The sequence below is a fragment of the Acinonyx jubatus genome, chromosome B1 (assembly GCF_027475565.1).
Source record: "Acinonyx jubatus isolate Ajub_Pintada_27869175 chromosome B1, VMU_Ajub_asm_v1.0, whole genome shotgun sequence".
Lineage (NCBI taxonomy): Eukaryota > Metazoa > Chordata > Mammalia > Carnivora > Felidae > Acinonyx > Acinonyx jubatus.
In genome coordinates this window covers 20,090,248-20,114,492 of record NC_069382.1, presented here as the reverse complement: position 1 = coordinate 20,114,492, position 24,245 = coordinate 20,090,248, and the positions used below count along the sequence as shown (strand labels likewise).

Genomic DNA, 24,245 nt, shown 5'->3' with positions numbered 1-24,245 from the left:
CAGAAAACTAGTCTCAGAGAGGTTACATGAGCCACCAAAGTCATCAGCTGTTTGGACACCACTTCTTAACATCAAAGCTGTTCCTACAAAAGTGAACACAGTGACTTCTTCTCAGTGGGCTCATCATAATACCAGGTTAGTTTCATGATTCACACTTGCCACTTCTTTTCTCATTTAATCAGGAGTTAATTCGCCATTCTGATAACCTTACTTGTCAAGGGCCACTGATACATCAAGGGTCAGTGATATGGTTTGGAAATAAGGCACAATGTCAGTACAACATTGTGAAAAGGAAAAATGTCTAATGCTAATAGTTTATTGTGCAAAGGGGATATAGTATGCCTAACAGAAAAATATCACTTATAAGTTAATAAGTTATAAGTTTACGTGGTTACAGACTTGAGCATGAATGAGGAATGACTTTCCATATTTCACATTTCATTCAGATTAAGATAGGCATATTAGATTTATTTAGCCAGCTCTTTTACTGTGACCAATATCAATGGCACCTTCCAAAGCACAAAAAAATCACACACAGCTACTGGCCAAAACAAACCTGAAAAACCTGCATTGTGAAAACCACAAAAATTGTTGAAACTGAAGAAGATCTAACTAAAAGGCAAGACCTCCCATATTCATGGACCAAAATGCTTGATAATGTAAAAATGGCAGTACTCCACAAATTGATCTATAGATTTAATGCAAGCTCTATCAAAACCCCAGCTTACTTCTTTACAGAAATTGACACAGACCCAAAGGTTCATATGGAAATTCAAGGGACCCAGAATATCCAAAAGATCTTCAAAAAGAACAAGTTAAAAAAACCTCACACTTCCTGATGTCAAGGCTTATTATACCACAGTGATCAACAGTGCCATTTTAGCAAAGAGACACACAGATCCACAGAACAGATTTGTGAGTCCAGAAATAAATTCTCACATTTACAGGCAACTATTTTTAACAAAGGTGCCATGACATTTCAATGATGGAAAGACTACTGTTTTCAACAAATGGTGCTGGTACTACTAGATATCTACACGCAAAAGAATGAGATTGGACCCTGTATTTCATTGAAAAAAATGAATGGATCACAGACCTAAGCCTGAGAGCTAAAAGTATAAAAATCTTCTAAGAAAACACACGCATAAATCCTCGTGAGCTTGCATCGAGCAATGGCTTCCACACGGAGCATCAGAAGTAGACAGAAGATCAAGGTGGCCGAGGAGGGGGACCCTGAGCTTACCTCCTCCTCCCCTAGACACAGCAAGGCTTCAACTCTATATATAAGGATATAGTTATATATATATATGTATATATATATATATATATATATATATATAGTTATATATATATATATACATATATATAGTTATATATATATAGTTATATATATATAGTTATATATATATATAAGGATATATATATATCCTATATATATAGGATATATATATATCCTCTCTGAGGATGCCCTCAAGACTAGCAGAACAGCTCTTCTGCAGCCACAGATAAAAGGAAAAGCAACATCAAGAAGGGTAGAGGGGCAGAGACACAATATGCATGGGACCCATACCTCCAGCACAGCAGTACACAAGCAGGAGCTCTGTCACAGGCCCAGAGATCCTCCCTGAGGAGCAAGGGTTGGTTCAAGCCCCACATTGGGCACCTTCACCCTAAGGGCCTTGTTATAGAGTCCCTATAACATTTGTGTTTGAAAATCAATGGGACTTCAACCCTAGGAGAGCTGGAGCACTACAGAAAGCCACTACTCCATTCTTAAAAGGCCTGTGCACAAACTTAGTTGCTCTGAGACACAGCAAAGCAGAAGTTTGAAAAGCACCTGGGCTATAAATGAAAGACATTTGCTAAGTTTAAGACATGTGCTGAGGAGGCAGGGATTATAGGAACTTTTCCAGGATGGAAGTGCCAGTGAGTGACATTTTTCTGCCCTCCTGCCTAGCTGGCCCAACACTGGTGGACTCCACTTCTGACATTCGTCCTCTACATCACTAGCACCACCTGCCCTGCCTCAGTACTCCCCTATGGATGTGCCCTCTTCAACACATCTCCAAAGTGGCTCCAGCCCCATCTCACCCAGCAGGAGGCCCTAGTTGGGACCAGTCTCCCCACCGCTACCACCCAAGGAGCTTCTATCTGCAACATGCAACAGGCAGCCTCAGGCAGAATGGTACCCTTCCAAAGCAGCTCCTTCCAGGAATTGGGGGAGGACTAGCCCCACACACCAGTTTGTCCACAAAAGCAAGGATCCAATGAAAGAGGAATGAACACACAGCCCAAAAAAGGAAGCACCATGGAATGCCTCATTTAGATGACCGGGGCGGGGGGCTGGTGGTGGTGGGGTGGGCTTCTGGGCCCCACAACATGGAAACAAACATACAGAGTCAGGCAAAATGAGGAGACAGGAATATGTTCCAAACACAAGAACAAGACAAAATCTTAGAAAAAGAACTAAATGAAACAAAGATAAGCCACCTGATAAAGAGATCAAAATAATGGTTATAAATAAACTCATCTAATGCAAGAGAAGTATAAATGAAAAGAGTGAGAACTTCAATAAAGAGATAGATTACATTGAAAATAACAATCCTAATTAGAATGCAATAACAGAAATGAAAAATACACTGGAGAGAATCAGCAGATTAGAGAATGCAGAAAAATAGATCAGTAATCTGGAAGACAAAGTAGTGGAAATGATCCAAGCTCAACAGCAAAAAAGAAAAAAAGATTTTAATGAGGATACTTAGCGAATCTTCTGAGATAACATCAAGGATACTAATATTTGTATTCTGGGGCTCCAGAAGGAGAAGAGGCAGAGACAGGGACATAAAATATACTTGAAGGTATCATGGCTCAAGACTTTCCTAACCTGGGGAAGGAAGCAGACATCCAGGTTCAGGAAGCACAGAAAGCCCCATAAAAGATGAATCCAAAGAGGTCAACAACAAAACACATTAATAATTAAAATGTCAAAAATGAAAGATAAGGAGGGGTGCCTGGCTGGCTCAGTGGGTACAGCATGCAACTCTTAATCTCGGGATTGTGGGTTCAAGTCCCACAACGGGTGTAGAGATTACTTAAAATCTTAAAAAGATAATAATAAAAGATAAGGAATCTTAAAAGCAGCAAAAGAAAAGCAATTAGTTACATGTAAGGGAACTATTATTAAGTTTATCAGCTGACTTTTCAGCAGAAACTGCAGGCTAGAAAGGAGTGGCATGCTATATTCAAAGTCTGAAAGGAAAAAAACCTACAACCAGAAGACTCTCCCTAGCAAGATTATCATTCAGAGTTGAAAGAGAGATAAAAAGTTTCCCAAACAAAAGTCAAAGAAGTTCATCGCCATGAAACTGGCCTTACAAGAAATGTTAGATTTCTTTAAGCAGAAAAGGCCATAACCAGAAGAAATCAATGAAAGAAAAAAAAATCTCAGTGGTAAAAGCAAACATATAGTAAAAATAATGGGCCAACCACTTATAAAAATAGTGTAAAGATGAAAAGACAAAGGCAGTGAAATCAATTGTATCTACAATAGTTAGTTAAGGCATACCAAAATGAAAAGATGTAAAATATGACATCAAGTACATCAAACATTGTGAGAGAGGGAGTAGAAATGTAGTGCTTTAAGTAACCACCAATTTAATACAGACTGCTACATATATAGGGTGTTATATGTAAATCTTATGGTAACCACAAACCAAAGACCTATAAGAGATACACCAAAAAAACAGAGAAAAGAATCTAAACATAACACTAAAGAAAATCATCAAGACACAGGGAAGAGAGCAAGAGAAGTAGAAGGAAATAGAACTACAAAAACAACCAGAAAACAAAATTATAATAAATTCATACTTCTCAATGATTAAATGTAAATGGACTAAATGCTCAAATCAAAAGACACAGACTGGCTGAAAGGATGAAAAAACAAGACCCATCTATACATTGCCTACAAGAGATTCCCTTTAGATGTAAAGACACACAGACTAAAAGTGAAAGGATGGGAAAAAAATAAGCCACACAAATAGAAACAAAAAGAAAACGGTCAACAATACTTCTATCAAAGCAGACTTTGTAAGAAAGACTAAGAAGGGAATTACATAACAATAAAGGGTTCAACCTAACAAAAACAATTTAACAATTATAAACATCTATGCACCCAACATAGGAGTACCTAAATAGATAAAGCCAGTATTAACAGACATAAAGGAAGAAATTGCCAACAGTATAAGAGCAGGGGATGTTAACACTCCAACTACATAAGTAGACAGCATTCAGAAAAAAAATCAATAGGGAAATAGTAGCCTGAAATGACACCCTAAGCCGGATGGAATGAACAGCTATAAACAGAACATTCCATCCAATACCAGAAAAATACATATTTTTTCAACAACACACGGAACATTCTCTAGGAGAGAGCACAAGTCACAAAACAAGTCTCAATAAATTTAAGAAGACTGAAATCATTTCAAGAATCTTTTCCAACTAAAATGGTATGAAACTAGAATAAAAATTAGAAAAAAAAAACTGGAAAAGATACAAACATATGGAGGATAAACAACATGTTACTAAACAACAGATCAGTGGAAAACTCAAAGAGAAAATAAAAAAAAAAATACCTTGAGACAAATGAAAACGGAAAAACATTCCAGAACCCACAGGATGCAGCAAAAACCTGTACTCTGCCCACACCACCCAGAGTAACCTACAGATTCAATGCAATCCCTATGAAAATGCCAATAACATTTTCCACAGAACTAGAACAAATAATCTGAAAATTTGTGTGGAACCACAACAGACCCCAAATAGCCAAAATAATCTTGAGAAAGAAGAACACAGCTGAGTGTATCACACTCCCAGATTTCAAACTATACTACAAAGCTGTAGTAATCAAAATAGTGTAGTCCTGAAAAAATAGATACATAAACCAATACAACAGAACAGAAAACCCGTAACTAAACCCATGCATATAGGTCAATTCACCTATGACAAAAGAGGCAAGAAGATAGAGTGGGGCAAAGACAGTCTCTTCAATAAATGGTGTTGGGGAAACCGGAAGCTACTTGCAAAAAAATAAAACTGTACCCCTTTTTTACACCATACACTAAAATAAACTTGAAATGGATTGAAGAGCTAAATGTAAGACCTGAAACCATAAAACTAAAAGATAGGCAGTAAACTTTGACATCAGTCTTGCCAATATTTTTTTTTTTTGATCTGTCTCATCAACAAAGGACAATAAAAGAAAAAACAAACAGGACTGTATGAAACTAAAAAGCTTTTGCACTGCAAAGGAAACCATTAAGACATGAAAAGGCAACTACTAAATGGAAGAAAATATTTGCAAATGATATATCCAATAAGGGGTTAATATCCAAAATACATGAAGTTTTATAATTCAACACCAAAAATGAAACACAACCAAATCAAATAAGAGTCCAAATGAAAAGTGGGCAGAGTAACTGAATAGACATTTTTGCAAAGACATATTGATGGATAACAGATACATGAAAAGATGCTCCATGTCACTATTCATCAGGGAAATGCACATCATAACCTCTATGAGATACTGCTCTATACCCATCAGAATGGCTATTACCAAAAAGACAAGAAATAACAAGCATTGGTGAGGATGTGAGGAAACCGTCATGCACCATTGGTGGGAATGTAAGCAGGTGCCGCCACTATGGAAAGGAGCAGGGTGTTTCTTCAGCAAATTAAAAATAGAAATACCATATAATCTAGCAATTACACTTCTGGATATTTATCTCAAGAACATGAAAACAGTGATTTGCTTTTGTTTGTATTTTTGTTTGTTTGTTTGTTTGTTTTTTAACAACCAAACGCAGCACACTTAGCCAGTATGCAGCCCAACACGGAGCATGAACTCACAACCCTGATATCAAGATCTGGGCTAATACCAAGAAACAGACATAACTGACTGAGCCACTCAGGCACCCTGAAAATGCTAATCTGAATAGATTTATGTACCCCTAGGTTCACTGAAGCATTATTTGCAACAGCCAAGTATGGAAGTAACTTAAATGCCCATCAATAAATGAATAAAGAATAAGTTATACATATACATATATATGTATATGTATTACCATGGATATATATATCTTGCAAGTAAACACACAAACACACACACACACAGTGGACTATTAGCCATAAAAGAGAATGAAAAGATGCTCAACATCATTATCCATCGGGGAAATGCAAATCAAAACCACAGTGAGATACCATTTCATACTCATTAAAATGGCTATCATAAAGAAAGATAAAAGCCAGTGTTGCCAACAATGTGAAGACACTAGACCCTTCATACACTGTGGTGGACATATAAAATGCTGCACTTTGGAAAACATTCTGGAAGTTTCTCAGTTAAACAGAGTTATACCATCTAGCTTCCTATTAAAGGCAATCTGATTTTTTTTTTAATTTTTTAATGTTTGTTTATTTTTGAGAGACAGAGAGACAGAATGTGAGCAGGGGAGGGACAGAGAGAGAGGGAGACACAGAATTGGAAGAAGCCTCCAGGCTATGAACTGTCAGCGCAGAATCCGACATGGGGCTTGAACTTGCGAACTGTGAGATCATGACCTGAGCCGAAGTTGGATGTTTAACCAACTGAGCCACCCAAGCACCCAAAGGTTATTTGATATTTAACATAAAGTCATTCTACAGCATATTAGCTCTCTTTTTCTCCCAAATACCAGGATGTGCTAAAAACTTAAAGCAAAAGGAAATAAAAATATCCAAGTGTGTAAAATAGTTTTTGTTGTTGTTTTTAAATCAGAAAAGACTTAGTAAAAATATATTAAAACTCAGGTGACCAGGGAACTTTAGAATTTCAGTCACTTTGGATGGTTGAGTCTTCTCTAGCTTAAGAACTTAGAAAAGGTTAACACTTGTGATATAATTCCCTCACACGCCCCTGCCTTATTAAGCTGAGAAACTGGACGCAACTTGGAAACAGTGAGGATATTCATTATTACCTGTATTACGTTATCCACCCTATTTTCTTTAATTACTATCTAAATACAGGGCATCCCAAATTTATACCTCCTGCCTAATTTCCTGAAGAGAAGGCCCTTGTTCATTTCTGGCTCACCACTATATTCTTAGCACTCAACACTGTCACAAGCACGATAAACTGTAGTCAATGTGCTATGATACTTTTCTCCCTTGTAAATTGCCATTGTAATCTTCACTGCATGTAGAAGCTACGTAACTGTCTTATAACTGGATATTTAATAAGAGGACGCAGGTGGCAACATGGGGACCTGACTGGCTATAGATTAAATACGGGAACTGCAGTGAATACACGTTATGAATCTTTATGGCTTCTCAAGAGACAAAACTTTTAGATTCCCAGTTGTGGTTCAAATGGGTGAGGCTGCAAGCTGTCTTAGAGACAGATCCAAGTATGTTCAGTAGAAGTGTAAAAAAGAACAGAAAAATGTTAACCTGCTGAATCGTTAAAAGGTATTAAAACCTGATGTGGAGATTTAGCGATGAAAGACTACCCAATTTTAAAAGAACATTTATTGTTCTTTTAAAAAGTATGCTCTCCACTTTAGATCACATTTTTAAAAAATCATTTTTAAAAAACTAAAATTATCGATGATTAATAAAACATCCTTTGGGATCAGATAGCTTGTCAATCATGCTGATCAAGTTTTAACTTATGCTGGTCCCAGCCATAATCAGTTGAGTTTATGCCACAAACCTGAATTCCATTTTAAGCAAAATAGTGAAAACTCATTGTAAGTACATTTAAATGCTTTCAACAATAACATAACTTTACAAAAAGATACTTTTTTTCTCTCTCCATATTTAAAGTTGTCACTTACCCACATTAAAAGCCGTAAACAGATTTTTTCTTGAGGGACCTAAAAAATAAAAGAAATATTTGTAAAATACTCATGTTTTGAATGAAATATCACACAAAAATTAGCTGTTTTGAAAATTTTTATTTTTTTTTTAAATTTTTTTAATGTTTATTTATTATTGAGAGAGACAACATGCAAGCAGCAGAGGGGCAGAGAGAGAGGGAGACACAGAATCCGAAGCAGGATCCAGGCTCTGAGCTGTCAGCACAGAGCCCGACGTGGGGCTCAAATTCACGAACCAAGGGATCATGACCTGAGCCTAAGTTGGACACTTAACCAACTGAGCCATCCAGGCGCCCCTAAAAATATTTTCAAAACAAAAACAAAACAAAGAATATTTTCTAAACAAAAAAAAAGGTATTTTGAAAAGCCATTCATTATCTAAATTTTAGGTCCCATATGGGAAATACCAGTGAAATAGAGTCAACTCTATCAAGTATCTTCTAGGTATAAAATGATTTTTCAGGGGTGCCTGGGTGGCTCAGTTGGTTAAGCAGCCGACCTGGGCTCAGGTCATGATCTCATGGTTGTGGGTTCGAGCCCTACATCAGGCTCTGTGCATACAGCTCAGAGCCTGGAGCCTGCTTCAGGTTCTGTGTCTCCCTTGCTCTTTGCCTCTCTTCCACTCACTCCCTGTCTCTCAAAAATAAATAAACATTAAAAAAAATTTTTTAATGATTTTCCAAATAACAGAATGATAGCTTAAAGGTGATATGAATTCACGGTCACAAGTTAAATATGATAGGAAATCTAGAGTATTTTTTTCAGTCAAGAACAGCTGCAATGCAAATGTTAACAGTGCTGAATTTACACACATATTACACACTTCATGCTATTCTACTGCTGACACAGCAAAAAGGGCAGGGCGTTATGACAGACAGCCAAGAGTGTGTGATTTATAAAGCTGCCAGGCATTAAATCCAGTCCACGTGCTGTTTAGCTATGAAGAAAGAAATACTGAAGCTTTTTCTCCAAACTGACACAATATGAAACACAACCGGGGGGGTCCTTCCGCCATGTGTATGTATATCAAATCACCAAATATACTACAATTTTATTTGTAAAATTGTAAATTTGTAAAATTGGCTAATTAAACTATACATTATTAAGCTTATAAAAAAAATACAAGTGATGGTAACAAGTACAGAGCTACAAAGATCAATCACTAGAAGAAAACTAGAAAGTGCTTCCACTTGACCAGAGATTGTCATTTCTAGAGCGTCATCACCTACAAATTACTACAATAGCTGCCACATTCTATCTGCGGAGTTTTACAGACACTGTCACCTCTTAAAATCTGTGGCCATTATTAATGAAAATCACTCATTCCCACTTAAGTAAAAACTGTGTGATACAAAAGCTTGCAAATTCAATAGTGAGACATTTTAGAACATTGGAGTTCCCTATTCTGTATAGTTATCAGTGGAATCATCAAGTTCCAATTCTCTGGAAGTTATTTAGTATCCAATTTTGACATCTGACACCTCTTTTAAGTTACTGGTGTATGTTTCAGATGCTGGGGTTTTATCATCATCAATAAAAACCGCAGATTCCCACAGTGATGTCATTCCAGCCAGAATGCCATCCCGGCAAGGGGTCGTGTGATGCATTAGAAACTTATTTAAGACCATGGACAGATAAGAACTTGCTGGCACACTGGAGAACCTCCTTGCCCATATTTATGCCTATTTTCTCTTCAATGGTGTAGAAAAGAGAAAGCATTGATAAACGTTCACTAGGTGATGAACCTCAAGTTACTACAGGATTCTTTACGCACGTACACACAAAATATGGAAAAGGATGAGCAATGGACACTCTCACACTGTGGTAAGAGACCAACACCTTTCTGGAAAAGTACTGAGTCACATATTAACAATTTCAACATGATTCATACAGTCTAACCAGCAATTCCTCTTTCAGGGATATCTCATAGAAGTCATTAGAATCTGAAGTGATGAATGTTCACATTCAAAAATGTCCGCTCACCTCAGTACCACATGCCAGAAATTGTCCACAAGTATGGAATTGGAAAATAGACTATTTAATAGCCCTTTAAAATGAAGATGCTCTTGTGATATGCCACTAAATTAATAAAAAGCAAGACACAGTCAAGTATACACATTATTTTTAAGTTTACTTATTTATTTTGAGAGAGAGAGAGAGACAAAGGGGGTAGGGCAGAGAGAAAGTGGGGGAGAGACAGAGACAGAGAGAGAGAAGGAGGGAGGGAGGGGAGGAGAGAGGGAGAGAAAGAAAAAATCCTGAGCAGGTTCCCTAACAACAGTGCAGGGTGTGACACAGGGCTGGGACCCTGCAAACCGTGAGATCACGACCTGAGCCGAAATCAAGAATCCGTTACTTAACCAACTGAGCCACCCAGGTGCCCTGAGAGTGTACACATTATGCCCTGAGTTTTCTTGAAACCAAAACCAAAACCAAAAACCAAAAACCAAAAACCAAAAACCAAAACCAAAACCGTTACGGAGAAAAAAAATGGAGGAAATGCAACAGCTGTTTGTGGTTGATGGAATAAAGGAGGACCCTGTGTGTTCCTGGTTTTCCCTGACACTTTAACATATGAGTGTGTGCCACCGTGGCTACTGCCACTTTCAGTCATTGTTAAAAGAAGAGGGATAAAGGGGCGCCAGGGAGGCTCAGTCGGTTAAGTGTCTGACTTTGGCTCAGGTCATAATCTCACGGTTTGTGGGTTCGAGCCCCATGTCAGGCTCTTGGGTGACAGCTCAGAGCCAGGAGCCTGCTTGGGGTTGTGTCTCCCTCTCTCTCTGCCCCTCCCCTGCTCATGCTCTCTCTCTCAAAAATAAACAAACATTAAAAAAAAAAAAAGGGAGAGGAATTAGGGGCACCTGAGTGACTCAGTCAGTTTGAGTGTCCACCTCTTGATTTCAGCTCAGGTTATGATCTGAGAATTTTAGGACTGTGTCCCATGTCAGACTCTGCACTGAGCGTGGAGCCTGCTTAAGATTCTCTTTCCCTCGGCTGCTCTACCCCACTGGCTCGCTCTCTCAGAAAAAAAAAGTAGAAAGATTAGCAAATCAAAAGCCTAATTCTTACGGGCTCAAAAAAGAGGCTCATGACTATATCTTATAATCGTAACTACTGACTTGTACTTGCCTTGAATCTAAGATAAAAATTGACCTGTGCCAAAGTATAATTACTGCCTGTAAATGGTGTCCTCGAGGCAGATATTCTTTGGTTATATTTGGCAATATGTTATGTGTCCAGTTTTGACTACTTCTCTTGCCTCCCTTACCTGTTCACTTACACAAACCACAGTATTGCTTTCATTCAACTATTATTTTCTAATTGAAATTATCTATAAAGAAAACATTTACAATCTATTTGTCCTTTGTTTTTATGACTAATAAAAATCAAGAAAATTTGTTAGATAGATCTTAGTCCAGGACTGAAGTAATGTACACACATATTTTTAGTTCCCCTCCCCCATCATTATTAATTGCTTCTTGCTCTGTAACTAAGCAATTGCATTCGGTTAAAACTGAAACACTGGAAGATCTTTTTTCCTGTCATTGATAAAATGATTATATCCCATAGTAACTAGAGTAGATCCCAGCTACCAGTAGTGTAAATAAAATAGTTTTGTAAAAAAACCTAACAACCGCCACCTCTAATATGGATCAGAGATTAGAGCTCAAGTCTCTCATTCCTGTTTCTTTCAGGTAAGAAATCTTTCGGTTCACTAAGCACTAACCCACCTTCTACTGTGCTTCAGACCCACTTCAGACCTGGTGATAAAGCTTCATGAAAACACTCCGTATTAAGTATATACCATATATTTTGTAAACCCGAGAGTTACTCTTCGTAGCCACGGCAATCACTAACTGAGTAATACAAAGAAGGAGAAGAGAAAGAGCAGGGGGAAAGAAAAAAATAGTTTGGAACAAAGGTGGGAAGTAAATTGTGCATTTCTATCTCATTGTTCCAGATCACTATCTTAGAATAATTTAACTCTGGAAGTCTTAATTATCTTCACCTTATACCTGTGTTCTGTCTCCTGATTTCTATGTATCGAGTTTTAACTAGAGAACCTACTGACTCTGTGAAGAAGACTGACCTCCTTGGTGTTAAAATGTATTACGTGTCCTTTTTCAGAGAGATTGTTCGTAAACAATGGTTCACTATGCCATGAGACTAGTTGCCAATTTTAACTTTATACAAGGTAAGGACTAAAATATTTTCTCTCCCAGTTTTCTCTGCAGTGAGGAACATACCTTTTGGAGGAGTTTTTAGTAAGTGTGCATGAGCTCTGGGTCCCAAAGGCTTCAAATATAAGGATCCTGAGGAACCATTCTGAAATGCTGGTTTGGGAGGTTTTTCCTCATACTTGATGACAGTGGCATTCCCAGCTGTAATACGGAAGCGTACATTTTAGTTTATAGATAAATACAGCATCGATTTTCCACACTCTGTTCCTTTCCCCTTGAATCAACAAGTGCTCACTAAGCACCCCACAATATGCCAGTTATTACTGCACGTTAGCAATATGAAGCTAATGCCATAACCAACGTGACCACGCATCCTGGCATAATCCAAGTTTATGTGTCTTCTCCAGTCAAGTTTTCATCCCAAATCAAAGCTGGAAGACAAATCATACGGCCGTCCGTGCCATGTAACAAACACGCCTAAGGTGCAGCGATGAAGAGCATCCATCTCCACGGGGACAAGGCAGATGTGCCAATAATCTAATCATAATAAACAACGGCAGCCAGCTGTGTTAAAATGTGAGAACAACGATGTACAAACTCCATGACAGTAACAAGGATGAGAGCTGGTCCAGATCCTTCCTTACTATATCCAGGAGGTAAAACTCCCTCATTTGCCCTGGAACAAGGTACCTGAGTCCTAAAGCTAACACACAAAAGTAAGTCCCACCTAAACAATGAAAAACATCTTTAACTGACATGTACATCTTTCCTCTCTACTCACAGAGGAATTCTCTCAGGAAAAAAAAAAGGGGGGGGCCCTGGGTGGCTCAGTGGGTTAAGTGTCCAACTTCAGCTCGCGTCATGATCTTACACTCCGTGAGTTCAAGCCCCACATCGGGCTTTGTGCTGACAGCTCAGAGCCCGGAGCCCGCTTCGGATTCTGTGACTCCTTCTCTCTCTGCCACTCTGCCTCTCGCGCTCTGTCTCTCTCTCAAAAATAAATAAACATAAAAAAAAGCAACCAAAAAATTGTTTCCAGGCACTAAAAGAATGACTAGACCGAGAACTCTTGGAGACACTATGATGCTAACTTATGTTGTTTAGGCTGTGGTCTAATTCTGGGTCCACTACCACAGTTCACGAGGCCAAGGGGGCTGCCACAGAATTAGACCTACAACATTTCCCAGGGAATGTGTCAGGGTAAAAGGTAGAGGGAAAAATTACATGAGCAAATACTATGCTTTTGGTGTCATATGCCCATGAATCCTTGGAAAGAGCACCTTCCATTTTGCTGTGGTCTCTAATTTTGCCTCTGGTTCTTCATTGGGACACTAAAGGTAAAAGGCAAACTTAGCACATCAAGGAACAGTGACACTTCAGAATAAAGAATACAACTTTAAAAAAATAACGGTGATACTTTACAACTTGGTTTTCCATCAGAATCGCCATTTGAAAGCATGGAGAAGCAATGATAACAAAGGCTTAAATAGATGCCTTGCTGAGTCTTATTTCTGCTTTTGCCCAGTAATGACTAAAGCTCTTTAGCATCAAAAAATAAGTATGAAAACAAACACTAAGTATCTTTCACAGTTGCTTAAGGGGTCTTCCAAAATGGTGCAAGTCCTCTTCTCATTTATGGCTTCCCCTTGGATTATAAAGGGAAACCAAATCCTCTATAGAATCCTTAAGATTTGTATTTGTACTTGGGGCAGGGAAAGGGCAGAAGAAAAAGAAAGGAACGTGGCTTGATTCCTGCCCTGTGAACTCCAAGTGAGAATGTATTTTCACATTATACGTTCACTCACAATATACTTGATCCATAATGAAGTCCCGTGAAATAGTGTTCTTCTGCTAATGCTACACGAGTGGACTTTGTGGTTACTTTAGGAATATAACATCATTACCATTATTTATTGCAGTGTTTTGGGCAGGGGAGTCTATGTTTTAACAGTGTCAAAAACCTCACAGTAAAAGTGTGAAGAATAGTACCAGCATGTACAGATAAAGACAAAAAATGGTTTCAAATCTCATTAAGTGGTATTTAAAAAAAAAATAAAGGAAGCAACAGTAATGAGCTGTGGTGGGGGGTGGGGGGATGCAGAAATCAGTGTTTCCTTAAAACACCATTCTAAATCCACATGTCTCCACGATTGAGTCATCTCTGAAAAAGTGCACTGTCCAGAAGCTTAGCTCCCATAAGGATTTTTAACAGTACTATTTTGCTTTCCCTAAGAGATTAATTACCATGTTACACAGCACTCAAGAATATAAACCCAGCACTTTGTCATTTTCTCTCCACATCCAAGAAAAAAACCAACCAACCAAACAAACATGCTTGCAAAGTTTTCTGGTCCTCCTTTCCCATAAAAGTTAATCTTTTTATCCTGGTCCCCTTGCTAACCATACAAACCACTGGCATTTTTATATCACCACAGCCTTACCGGGCCAGAGCGGCAATCTACAGGTGCATTCATTCACTATCTGGTTCTCAAACTTCATTTCCCTGCCACTGGATTTTTTGTTTGTTTCTTAACTGACGTGCAACCCCTAGTCCTGGGCATCCAGTTCTGCTCTAACACTCAACACCTAATCATAAATTTCTTTATTACCAACCTGGATTCCTTTCTTCACTCTACATTAGAAAAGGGTCAGATTCTACCTTATTTACGACTATGTTATAAATTTGAAGACAGATACTTTTCACTAGGGTAAATTATCCCAACTCCTACAACAGTGTTTATAGATGTCACAACTAAACCCATAAAGACACGCTGTTATTCCTCCCCGATGTATGTCAAGTCATGCTACAATGAGCCATCTGTTCATTCTTCCTGTGTCCATATAACATTTCCAATATTAGGTCAAATCAACACAGAGTCTTCCCTCCTACTGAGAGGTTTCTGTCAATTTCCTATCCTTCTTTTCACTTCTCTTTCCCCAGAACCTAAAGACTTGGTCTTTCTGAAACTGAAAATTACAAGGAGCTAATGTAAATGACAATACTGAAGATACTGCTATTATAAAACTCAACATAACTTTTTAAAGGACGTGGGACAGAATTTCATAGTCTTAAGATAACATAAGCAAAATTTCATAGAGCATATCTTTTAGATTTTCACATAAAATGGATACTGGCCTTCAATTAGTATTTCAGCTTTTGCTAGATCAAAATCCCGGAAGGAAGTAAATGACGTTATTGAACTCTTGACCATGTATTAGAACAATTTGATTTTAGTCTTACTTTTCTTGAAACATTTTTAAAATTATAGTCGGCAGAAAAAATAAGTCACCTATTCAGATTGTGAGAAGTTGAGTTTAATTTACAGAGTTAATAGAAAATCGTATGATCCTAGATTTATTCATACTTTACCTTTCTAAGCTTTAAACACAAAGACTTTCAGTTTCCAAAAAACAGACTAAAAGGATTTCTCACTAAAGCACAAGATGAATTTCCCATGAGGCACAACAGTCCTGTCCCTTGGCTCCCTGTCACACACAGACAGGAGGTGTTGTCCTGGAAACAAAGCACCAGTCTTCAGGCTCAGCATAAACACCAGGTCTAGCACCAGATCTATCATCAACTTTCTAACATGGGAGGGTCAAAATTCCTATAGAAGGATACAATTTCTGAGTTTGACTAGGTACAGTCATTTACACACATACACTTACACGTGTGTGTGTGTGTGCGCGCACACACACACACACTCTTTCTGACGATCTATATACACATGGCCCACCTTTGCTTTTTCCCGGTTCAGTAATAGCAGACACAAGCTGGGCTGGGCTGCACACACTTTTATGACCAACAATTACACATCTTTCAATTCCCTAAATACTCTCCAGCTGGTGCGTTGCTTTCTAGTAAACCCCAACTTGAAGGATGTACTTGTCTATGAGGCATCATGTCCTAAAAGTATTTCTCCTGTCCTCTATTTTCAGTTCCTAACAAGGAAGCTGGTTGGGTACCATGAAGGTATCTCAGTTTTCCCCTGTCCAGAGCTATCACACCCAAATGATAAAATTTGCAAAAGTTTTAAAATATTAAAGTTGCAAAAGTTGCAAAATATTAATATCATAGTTTCAAGTAATGGAAGAGAATCTATGATAACCGAGTTCTGGTCCTGACTCGGCCACTGCCTTGCCTGCCTCCTTTCATCTCTCTATGTATAATGAGTGGGTTTGAAAATCAAGTTTGGAAATAGTACATATATGCCCTCACAGGACCCTCACTAAATAAACATGGTAGTCAGTACCTGTGAGATAACAGAAAATATATATTGGGTCTCTGCCCCCAATTCCTCGCACAGATCTCCTGACATCCTTATAATTTCTTAGGTGACAAGGAGTATCTTTTGTTCTAATGAGGTGACTCTAAGCGGGTTGCTGGATGGGAGCTGGTCACTAGCAAGACCAGGTCATGATTAGAATCTTAGAATATTCGGTCCCTGCCCTTCATTTTCTTAAGAAGGGAAAAGCACTAAAAATCCACTTAATGATCAATCATGCCTATGACATGAAGTCTCCATAAAAGTCCCCAACTATGGAGTTGGGAGAGCGTGAGTTGGTGGACACACGCAGCAGCTGGGAGAGTAGCAGCCTCGAAAGGGGATACGCGTTCCTCACCCTTCTCATGTACCTTGCCCTACACATCAATCCCACCCAAATGTTCATCTGCATTCTTTGTTATATCCTTTTATAGTAAATTGACGAATGTAAGTAAATGCTTACTTGAGTTCTGTGAGCTGCTCTAGCCAATTTATCAGACCCAAGACAGGAGTCGTTGAAACCTCCCGAGTACACCCGGGTAGTGAGCAGCACAGGTGACAACCCGGACTTACAGGTGGCATCTCCAAGGGGGAGGACGGCCTTGCAAAACTGAGCCCTTAACATGTGGAATCTGATGCTGTCTCAGGTAGACAGGGTCAGGACTTTGCAGACGACGCACCTGGCGTGTCAGGGAATTGCTTGTTGTGGTAAAAACTGCTATACATCTAGTTGGAGGAAGTGAAATGTTTTGAGTGGGGGAGCAGTGTGAGAGTCAAGGAGACACATAGGAGGCAGGACTGGCTTTTCCCTCCGCAGGAGGGAAGGCCTATAGATTTTTCTATTATAGTCCTACTGAAGCCACAGTCATCCTCAGAATTCTCTTCTCCATGGTGCTGCAGGGGCCACGACCTCTCAGTGACAGTCTGTTGAGTCAATACATGATATCACACGGTTGCCCAGCTCCCAGCAGCTGTAATAACAACTTAGAATTGCCCTTGTTCTGTGGTGATCCTTGGTCCTAGCAGCCTCAATTATGCCAGAATGAGAGATTCTCTGGAATCCTTAGTTTCATTTCCTCATGATCAGAATGGGATTCAAAAGGAATAAATGAGCGTAAGAGAGGTAACAGAGTCTCAAGAGAAAGTGAAGAGATTCTCAGAGAAACCTAGACAGAAGACCTTCTTTTCTTATTCCAGAAGGGCTTTTCACTGTTCCAGACTTACTTGCAAACCAAAATTTCGTACTACATTCTGGCATCTGGTTAACATCAGTTTTTGGTTTTGTTTACTGAATTATGTATACGCACAGAGCCAACATTCTGCTTCTTTCTTGAATATTTTTGTCAATCTGTCTAACGCTACCCACTATGCCAGACCATCTGCCCACCTGGCTTGAAGTCAAGGCGCTACCGAAGTCTACGCTTTCAGATTCCAAAAGCCAAGTTACTCAACTGTGTAATAACAAGAATGTCTTATATATACCCCAGAAAAACACTGAAAGAATAAAAACAAAATTAATGCCAGTCTAGATAATAGTATTTGCTTATTACACAGTCCATTCAGATGTGCGTGAGCATTAAACCTGTAATACAGGTCTGCCTCCAACCCTTCCTCACCTGCAGCAGACGTCACTAGTCAGACACAAACTTTGGCTCTGAACCCGGATGCAGCCTCAAACCCTTTCAACACTCTATTCCAGATACATCTGACCCACTGACCAGTGTTGGCGGGTGAGACAATACTCCTTTGCCCTCGGACTGTGGGTAAATAAGAGGAATTCTTCTATCAACTTGATCACTTCAACAACTCAAACACCCACCTTCCAGACTATTAGACACCATCTTACTATAGTGAAGAAAATCCAAGTGGAAGAAACATTTGTTGCTGCAAAGGTTCTGAAGATGATGCGGCACTGCCCTCCCATGCATCAGGTGAGAATCCTGGGGCTAGGAGGGTAAAAGATCATCCAGCTTCCCGCGAGTAAGGAAAACTAGGAGGAGACTGAGGTAAACGCCCTTTTCTATGTCTCAGCTGAGTCGGGGCTGGCCATGCAGGTGAAAAGTCAAGAATACTCTGTTTCTTTAGCTAGCTTCCTGTTCTCCTACTTCTAAAAGAGTACCAACAGCTTTGGTGTGCATCTCTTACATTTCCCACCTTACCATCTGTCTCTCAAAACTACACATTTTTTTTGTGGCCAACCCGGAAGAAGGAAGCCGTTGGATTTCACACTCGCTAAAGGAACAAAATTATATGCTCTCTAAAGACTTCCTTCTACACTTACACAATGGCCCTCAAACCTTCAACTCTATTCAAGACCTACAATAGGTATTCTTATCCAATGATCTTAACAACTGGATTTTAGCGGAGTCTGAAAGAGCTTGTATTTAAATTCTACAAATGAGCATATTTGGTACAGAAACCGTTGTGCAATATTTCGGGCTAATATCACTTTTAAATTTTCTGTGCTTAGAAGGACACACAGAAAGAACCAGCTAAAACCTCCAAGTAAGAGAAATGTATTAGCTTATCATAGCTTGATTTAGTCATTTGTTTTATAACTCAATGTTATTTCTAAAGGATACCAAACTACCAAGAACCAGCTGCTAATTTTACAAGAGCACTATGCAATCTCCGAAGTTCTTAAGTGATACCACTAAAAGAATCGTATCACAAAGAAACGAGCAGACAAAGCAAGAACACATTCTTTAAAGGGGTTTAAATGCTTAACCCAGTATGAATCAAAACATTGATCAAAAGATTAAATTCTCACATGACCCATTATTATCAGAAACAGAAAATTTTCAGTCCAAAATGATTTTTTCACAGGCCTTTAAAAGGCACACATCTTTAATATCTTTGCATATAATATGAGAAAAAAAATAATCAAAGATATAATGTTTTCATTCTAGGAAAATGTTTTCCTGTATTCATACAACTCTAAGCTACATACACAAAACTATTTGTTATTTAATCACAAATAAAGCCAAACTGTCTTTAATAATAAGGTAATAATAAGGTAATTTCATGTGCCCAGAATGTCAACAATGCCACTGAATTAGATTAACAGTCTGAAAACACAGAAAATAGATACCACAACCGTTTCTACTTACAACCATTCACAAATTAAACATAAACATGCCGAAGACAGGTTACTATTAACAAATCACAAGGTGCAAAAATAACAATCAGGAGATGCTAAATCAATTTATTGAATACAACTTAAGCATGCTTACAAAGAGAAGAATCAAACCAGAAATCGTCGACCTACTTCTTTTCCCAGTAAGCGTGGCTAACAAAGGAACTATACAAAGGCTGTAGGATCCCAGGACCAGCAATGTCAGTAAGGTAGCATCATAGTGCCTCTCTGAACCAGCCGGTGGGGTGAGTGTAGAATTGATAAATATTTTTGAAGAAATCTCCGTCTCTGTACAACTGCGAAATCCTCCTGGTACAGTCATTTAAAAAGATCAAAGCAATCTTAAGCAGGAACCGCAGCCATGTTCACTCTCCTACCCCTCATGCTGGCTCTTACTGAATTAGAACGCAGGGGGGGGAATCCGTAAGCTCCGAGGCACGACACAAAACAGATTAAACCGCCTAGCAAATCAAACTAAGAAAGACTCATTGATCTGAATGCTTAATCTGCAACGGGGACGCATCGCCACTAGACAGGCTCTGTGGGTACATGGCAAACTCCTTTGTGCCGGGACAAAAGGAACGGACAAAAGCATTTTACAACCTCCTTCGGAGAGTCGGCCACAGTACTGAAAGAGTGGCCAAGTCAACATGGCTGTCAATGGCAAACGCTGGACGGCGGCACGACAGGACGCGTCTGCTTCCGAGGGTCACAAATTCCACTGCTGCCGGCCCTCCGGGGGCACGCTGAAGAGCCTGCTCTGGCAGGCTGCTTGGAAAGGTCACACTGCCCACAGAGAAAGCTGCAAGCCAAGCACCTGAAGACAATACACGCGTGAATTACCTTTTCAAACGCAGAGAATCACTGGTTCCACGCAAACCTTTCCTCTTTCTTCTACGCCAGAGTTTTAAAAGCGAAACACTAAGCAGATACTACTGCTTTTTCATTTTTTAAGGAACACGTTTTAATAGCCCCGGCGTGGTCGCACACAGACACTTACTATCATGCGAGACAAGCCGGTGCTGCTAAGTGACCTCTCAGAAATGCGCTCATTAATTCGGCGCCTTCTCCTCCACACATTCACATTCTGAGTCCTGTCACGAGCTGGCCGAGGGCCCTTGGACCAGCAGCAACCTCTCTGAGCCTCAACTACCTCATGTATACAATCGGGGTGGTGGCACAACTTATTTGAGTAAGAAAAAAAAAAAAAACAAAGAGAGAGAATGCATGGGAACTGTATTACCGTGCCCCATGCAGAAGGTTCAGGAACTAGGACTCCACTCTGTCCTTGAAGCAGAGGGAGCTGCCCTCCTCCCCACCTCGCACGAAATCATCCTATTACCTCTGGTATTCTAGTCATCCGGGTTAACTATTCTCTTCAACTACCTTCTAGAGAAGGACCATTTCTTTCGCATTCTGTATCCCCTGCTGCATCTATTGTGGTGCCCGTGCACAGCAGACACTGCACAATTGTTCAAAGTAATAAATCTGCACATTATTTTGTAAGGAAATTTAAAAAGAGAGCAAACAAATACCAAGACCAAGTACATCCTTCAAATGAAAAAGAGGGCTCAATTGATTCACCCATTTTATACACGGAGAAAAGAATTCACCCTGGCTGACAACTTGAGAAATATTCTGAGTTTACGTTGCTTAAAATTAGGCTTGAAGTTACACCCGTCATAGTTCATGGACGCTAGCATGCAAAATATAAGATTATAAAACATACATCTGCAAAATCCAGTCTTTTACAAAGAAATCAAACAAGTTCTCCTTATTCTGATTTCCAGTTGGGTTCCAACAGCCCTTATATCGCTTTCATTCCTTAAACCGAAAAACACTACTGCTTCAGATGATACACTTTAGCATCCCCCTTGCAAAAACAAAACAAAACGAAACAACGGGTGGCTTCAACACAAATATTTCAGTGTTTCATAGCATGTGCATCAGAAAAGAAGGTCATTTAAAGAATTTGCTCTTCCTGCCAAACTTTTCGAGAAGTTCCAAACGAGAAGCAGTATTGACATTTCCTCTCAATTGCAGGATCAAAATTCTGATAATTATTTGTAGCATGTTAGTTTTTCCTGGTGACTATGGTTTCAACAACCCGTGAAGTCTGGTGTCAAACCAACTTACAGTTACTGCTGTAAGTGCTCAGATCACTGTGGGTGCTGGCAACAGAGGACGCGCTTCCTGTCCCCCTCTGCGCAGAACTTTTCAAAGAGGCTTTGGATTTAGGAAGTGGTCTACGCAAATTCACCCAAGACGGCTGTGTTTTTAAGGATGTAGGTTTTCCTTGGGATTAAAAAAAAACAAAAAAGAGTTTCTACTACTATTCATCTTGACGGTTTATTTATTTATTTATTTATTTATTTATTTATTTATTTTTTTTGAGAGAGACAGAGTGTGAGTGAGGCAAGGGGAGGGGCAGAGAGAAGAGACACAGAATCTGAAGCAGGCTCCAGGCTCTGGGCCGTCAGCACAGAACCCAATGTGAGGCTTGAACTCACAGGCTGTGAGATCTTGACCTGAGCCAAAGTCAGGCGCTTAACCGACTGAGCCATCCAGGCACCCCCAAAGACTTAAGCTTATAAACTTAAATTCCTGTACTAATTACTGGGTTAAAACACAAACCAAATATTCAGAATCATGAAATCTTCCCATAGACTTGACTTTTTATTTTTATTAATTTAGAGGCGATGATGAGGCCATCGGGACCTGTGAAGGGTAGCTCTAACTATATAACCTGAAGTAATTAACGCGGGTCTTCTGTGGAGACCCACCTAAAGAGCCATGTGACTCGTGAACTTTTGGCAACGTTGAAATCAAAGCTATGACCTCCGCCCATTCCACTGATTAGAAATTAAACAAATTCACCCATTCACACACTAGGCTACTGTATTAAAAAACAAATGAAAATTTAAAAACCAAAACACAAAGAAAACTTCAATTTGAGGACAGAAAAAATTTATTTAAAAAATGCCTAATGCCTACCACCAGGGGGTGCTCTGTTATCCTTTTCTTCATCTCCACTTTTACTGCTTATTTGCCAAACTTGCGGGGTCTTCACTCCAAACTTCTCTTTCTTTCAGCAAAAGTGTTTCCACTTATGAATGAAACATGTATGCTTCATATCCTCTGGCACATATGAGACTACACTATGCTGATATTCATACCTGCTACCGGTTTATGGGCATTTCCTAAGTTCAATCTTTACAACTCTCATCGAACCCACCTCTCAGTCTTCTTCGTTTACTTTACTCTAACCGTTGCCTGTATGGATGGATCCCAGGTTCCCACCTGCAGTCTATCCTCCTCCTAAATTCCAATGCCACTTGCATTTTAAATTCCTTACTGAATGTTTCAATCTGGACATTTAGATACCCTCCTCCCTACTTAGGCTAACTGTATCTTCCATTTTCCTTTTTCCCAGGCTCAAAGCATTGGGATTGTTCTTTTTTCCCCAGATCCCCATATAATCTAGCATGAAGACTCTCAATGCTAGTAGTATTACCTAACAAAAACATGCAGAGCTGAACAAGACCTTACGTAAAAACGGCCATGTCATGTATTCCTAACAGCACCACAGTGAGTGAGACAGTATGTCTGGGAAATAATGCCCACTGCTTTATTGCTCGTTAAGATTTCATTTTCATAGAGAAAAAGGAGATCTGTCATTTAAAGTCACTCACATGAAAGCCCTCCTATCTCCAGCTTCATCCTTGCACTTGTTAACCATAAAAATCAAAATGTCATTTATTTTCTTAGCAAAAGACGAGTTTATTCGGGAATGGCAGAGAATCGCAATTTGAGACCTGCAAGCTACGGCCACGCCACAAGGAAGTCTGTGGAACATAGGAGAGGCATGCTCTTCTATAGAGGACGGTGAGAATTTGGGAAGGCTGTCATAAATGAGAAGGTCCATGGAGTTAACTGGGAGCTGGGAGTAGAGTGGCTTCTCACTCGCTGAGTTGTGACTGGCCCTCATTGGCTGGGCTGTTGCTGCGGGGAGAGGGGAGGGAGCCTTCCTTCCTCCAGCTGAGATAATGAAGTAGTATCCACTTGCAAGTTTAGTCTCTTTTGCTGGGATTGCTGCTGAAAAAGTGGTGGTGAGGCATGAGAGCTCCCCCTGCTGAGCCTCCTGATTCCATGTTAGCCAGGTTTCCCGTTACTAATCTTCACGCACTATTCTTTTACATTTGTTGTGTCCTCTGCTACAATTAATGTAGTTTTCTCTCCGTCACCAGGATCGACTTTTTTTTCTTTTTAGATAGTGTGCGTGAGTGCATGAGCAGGGAAGAGGGGGCAGAAATAGAGGAGGAGGAGGAGAGAGAGAGGGAAAGAGAGAGAGACTATCTTAAACAGGCTTTGTGTTCAGCACGGAGCCGGATGCGGGGTCTGATCCCACAGACCCAGGGTCATGACCTGAGCCAAAACCAAGAGTCAGGTGCTCAAATGACTGAACCACACAGGGGCTCCACTGGGAGGTACTATTCTAATTCATGAGGCACATCACTTCTTTTCAAAGAGGTCTTCTTCCTCTCAATCCAAATCCTACAAATCCTCACTGCCTCCCTCCTATTTTGCTGTAACAACTGTATAGGTTCCTAAAGTCCTGTCCTTCTGTCCTTTCCAACTCCATCATGTTGAACTCCTGAACATGAAAAGAGGTCATAATCAAATCTACAATTTGTGACTCCTCATTACCTATAGGATGACCTTATTTTTAAGTCTCATAATAAAGACCTATATG

General features: G+C 39.6%; 1 protein-coding gene across 6 annotated transcripts in view; it reads right to left on the bottom strand.

Moving 5' to 3' along the window:
• MTUS1 (microtubule associated scaffold protein 1) overlaps nucleotides 1-24,245 on the bottom strand; it is a 175,438-nt gene that overhangs the window by 64,652 nt on the left and 86,541 nt on the right. For 2 of the 6 annotated variants that reach the window (XM_053216337.1, XM_027077230.2), the window contains exons 4-6: nucleotides 21,629-21,787; nucleotides 12,158-12,292; nucleotides 7,869-7,907 (exon numbers count right to left, since the gene is read on the bottom strand). In XM_053216337.1, the coding sequence (XP_053072312.1) occupies nucleotides 7,869-7,907; nucleotides 12,158-12,292; nucleotides 21,629-21,787 (333 nt within the window). Of the gene's footprint in view, nucleotides 1-7,868; nucleotides 7,908-12,157; nucleotides 12,293-19,624; nucleotides 19,968-21,628; nucleotides 21,788-24,245 lie in introns of those variants that run through there. The other 4 variants (XM_053216341.1, XM_053216338.1, XM_053216339.1 and 1 more) reach the window with 4 other exon arrangements.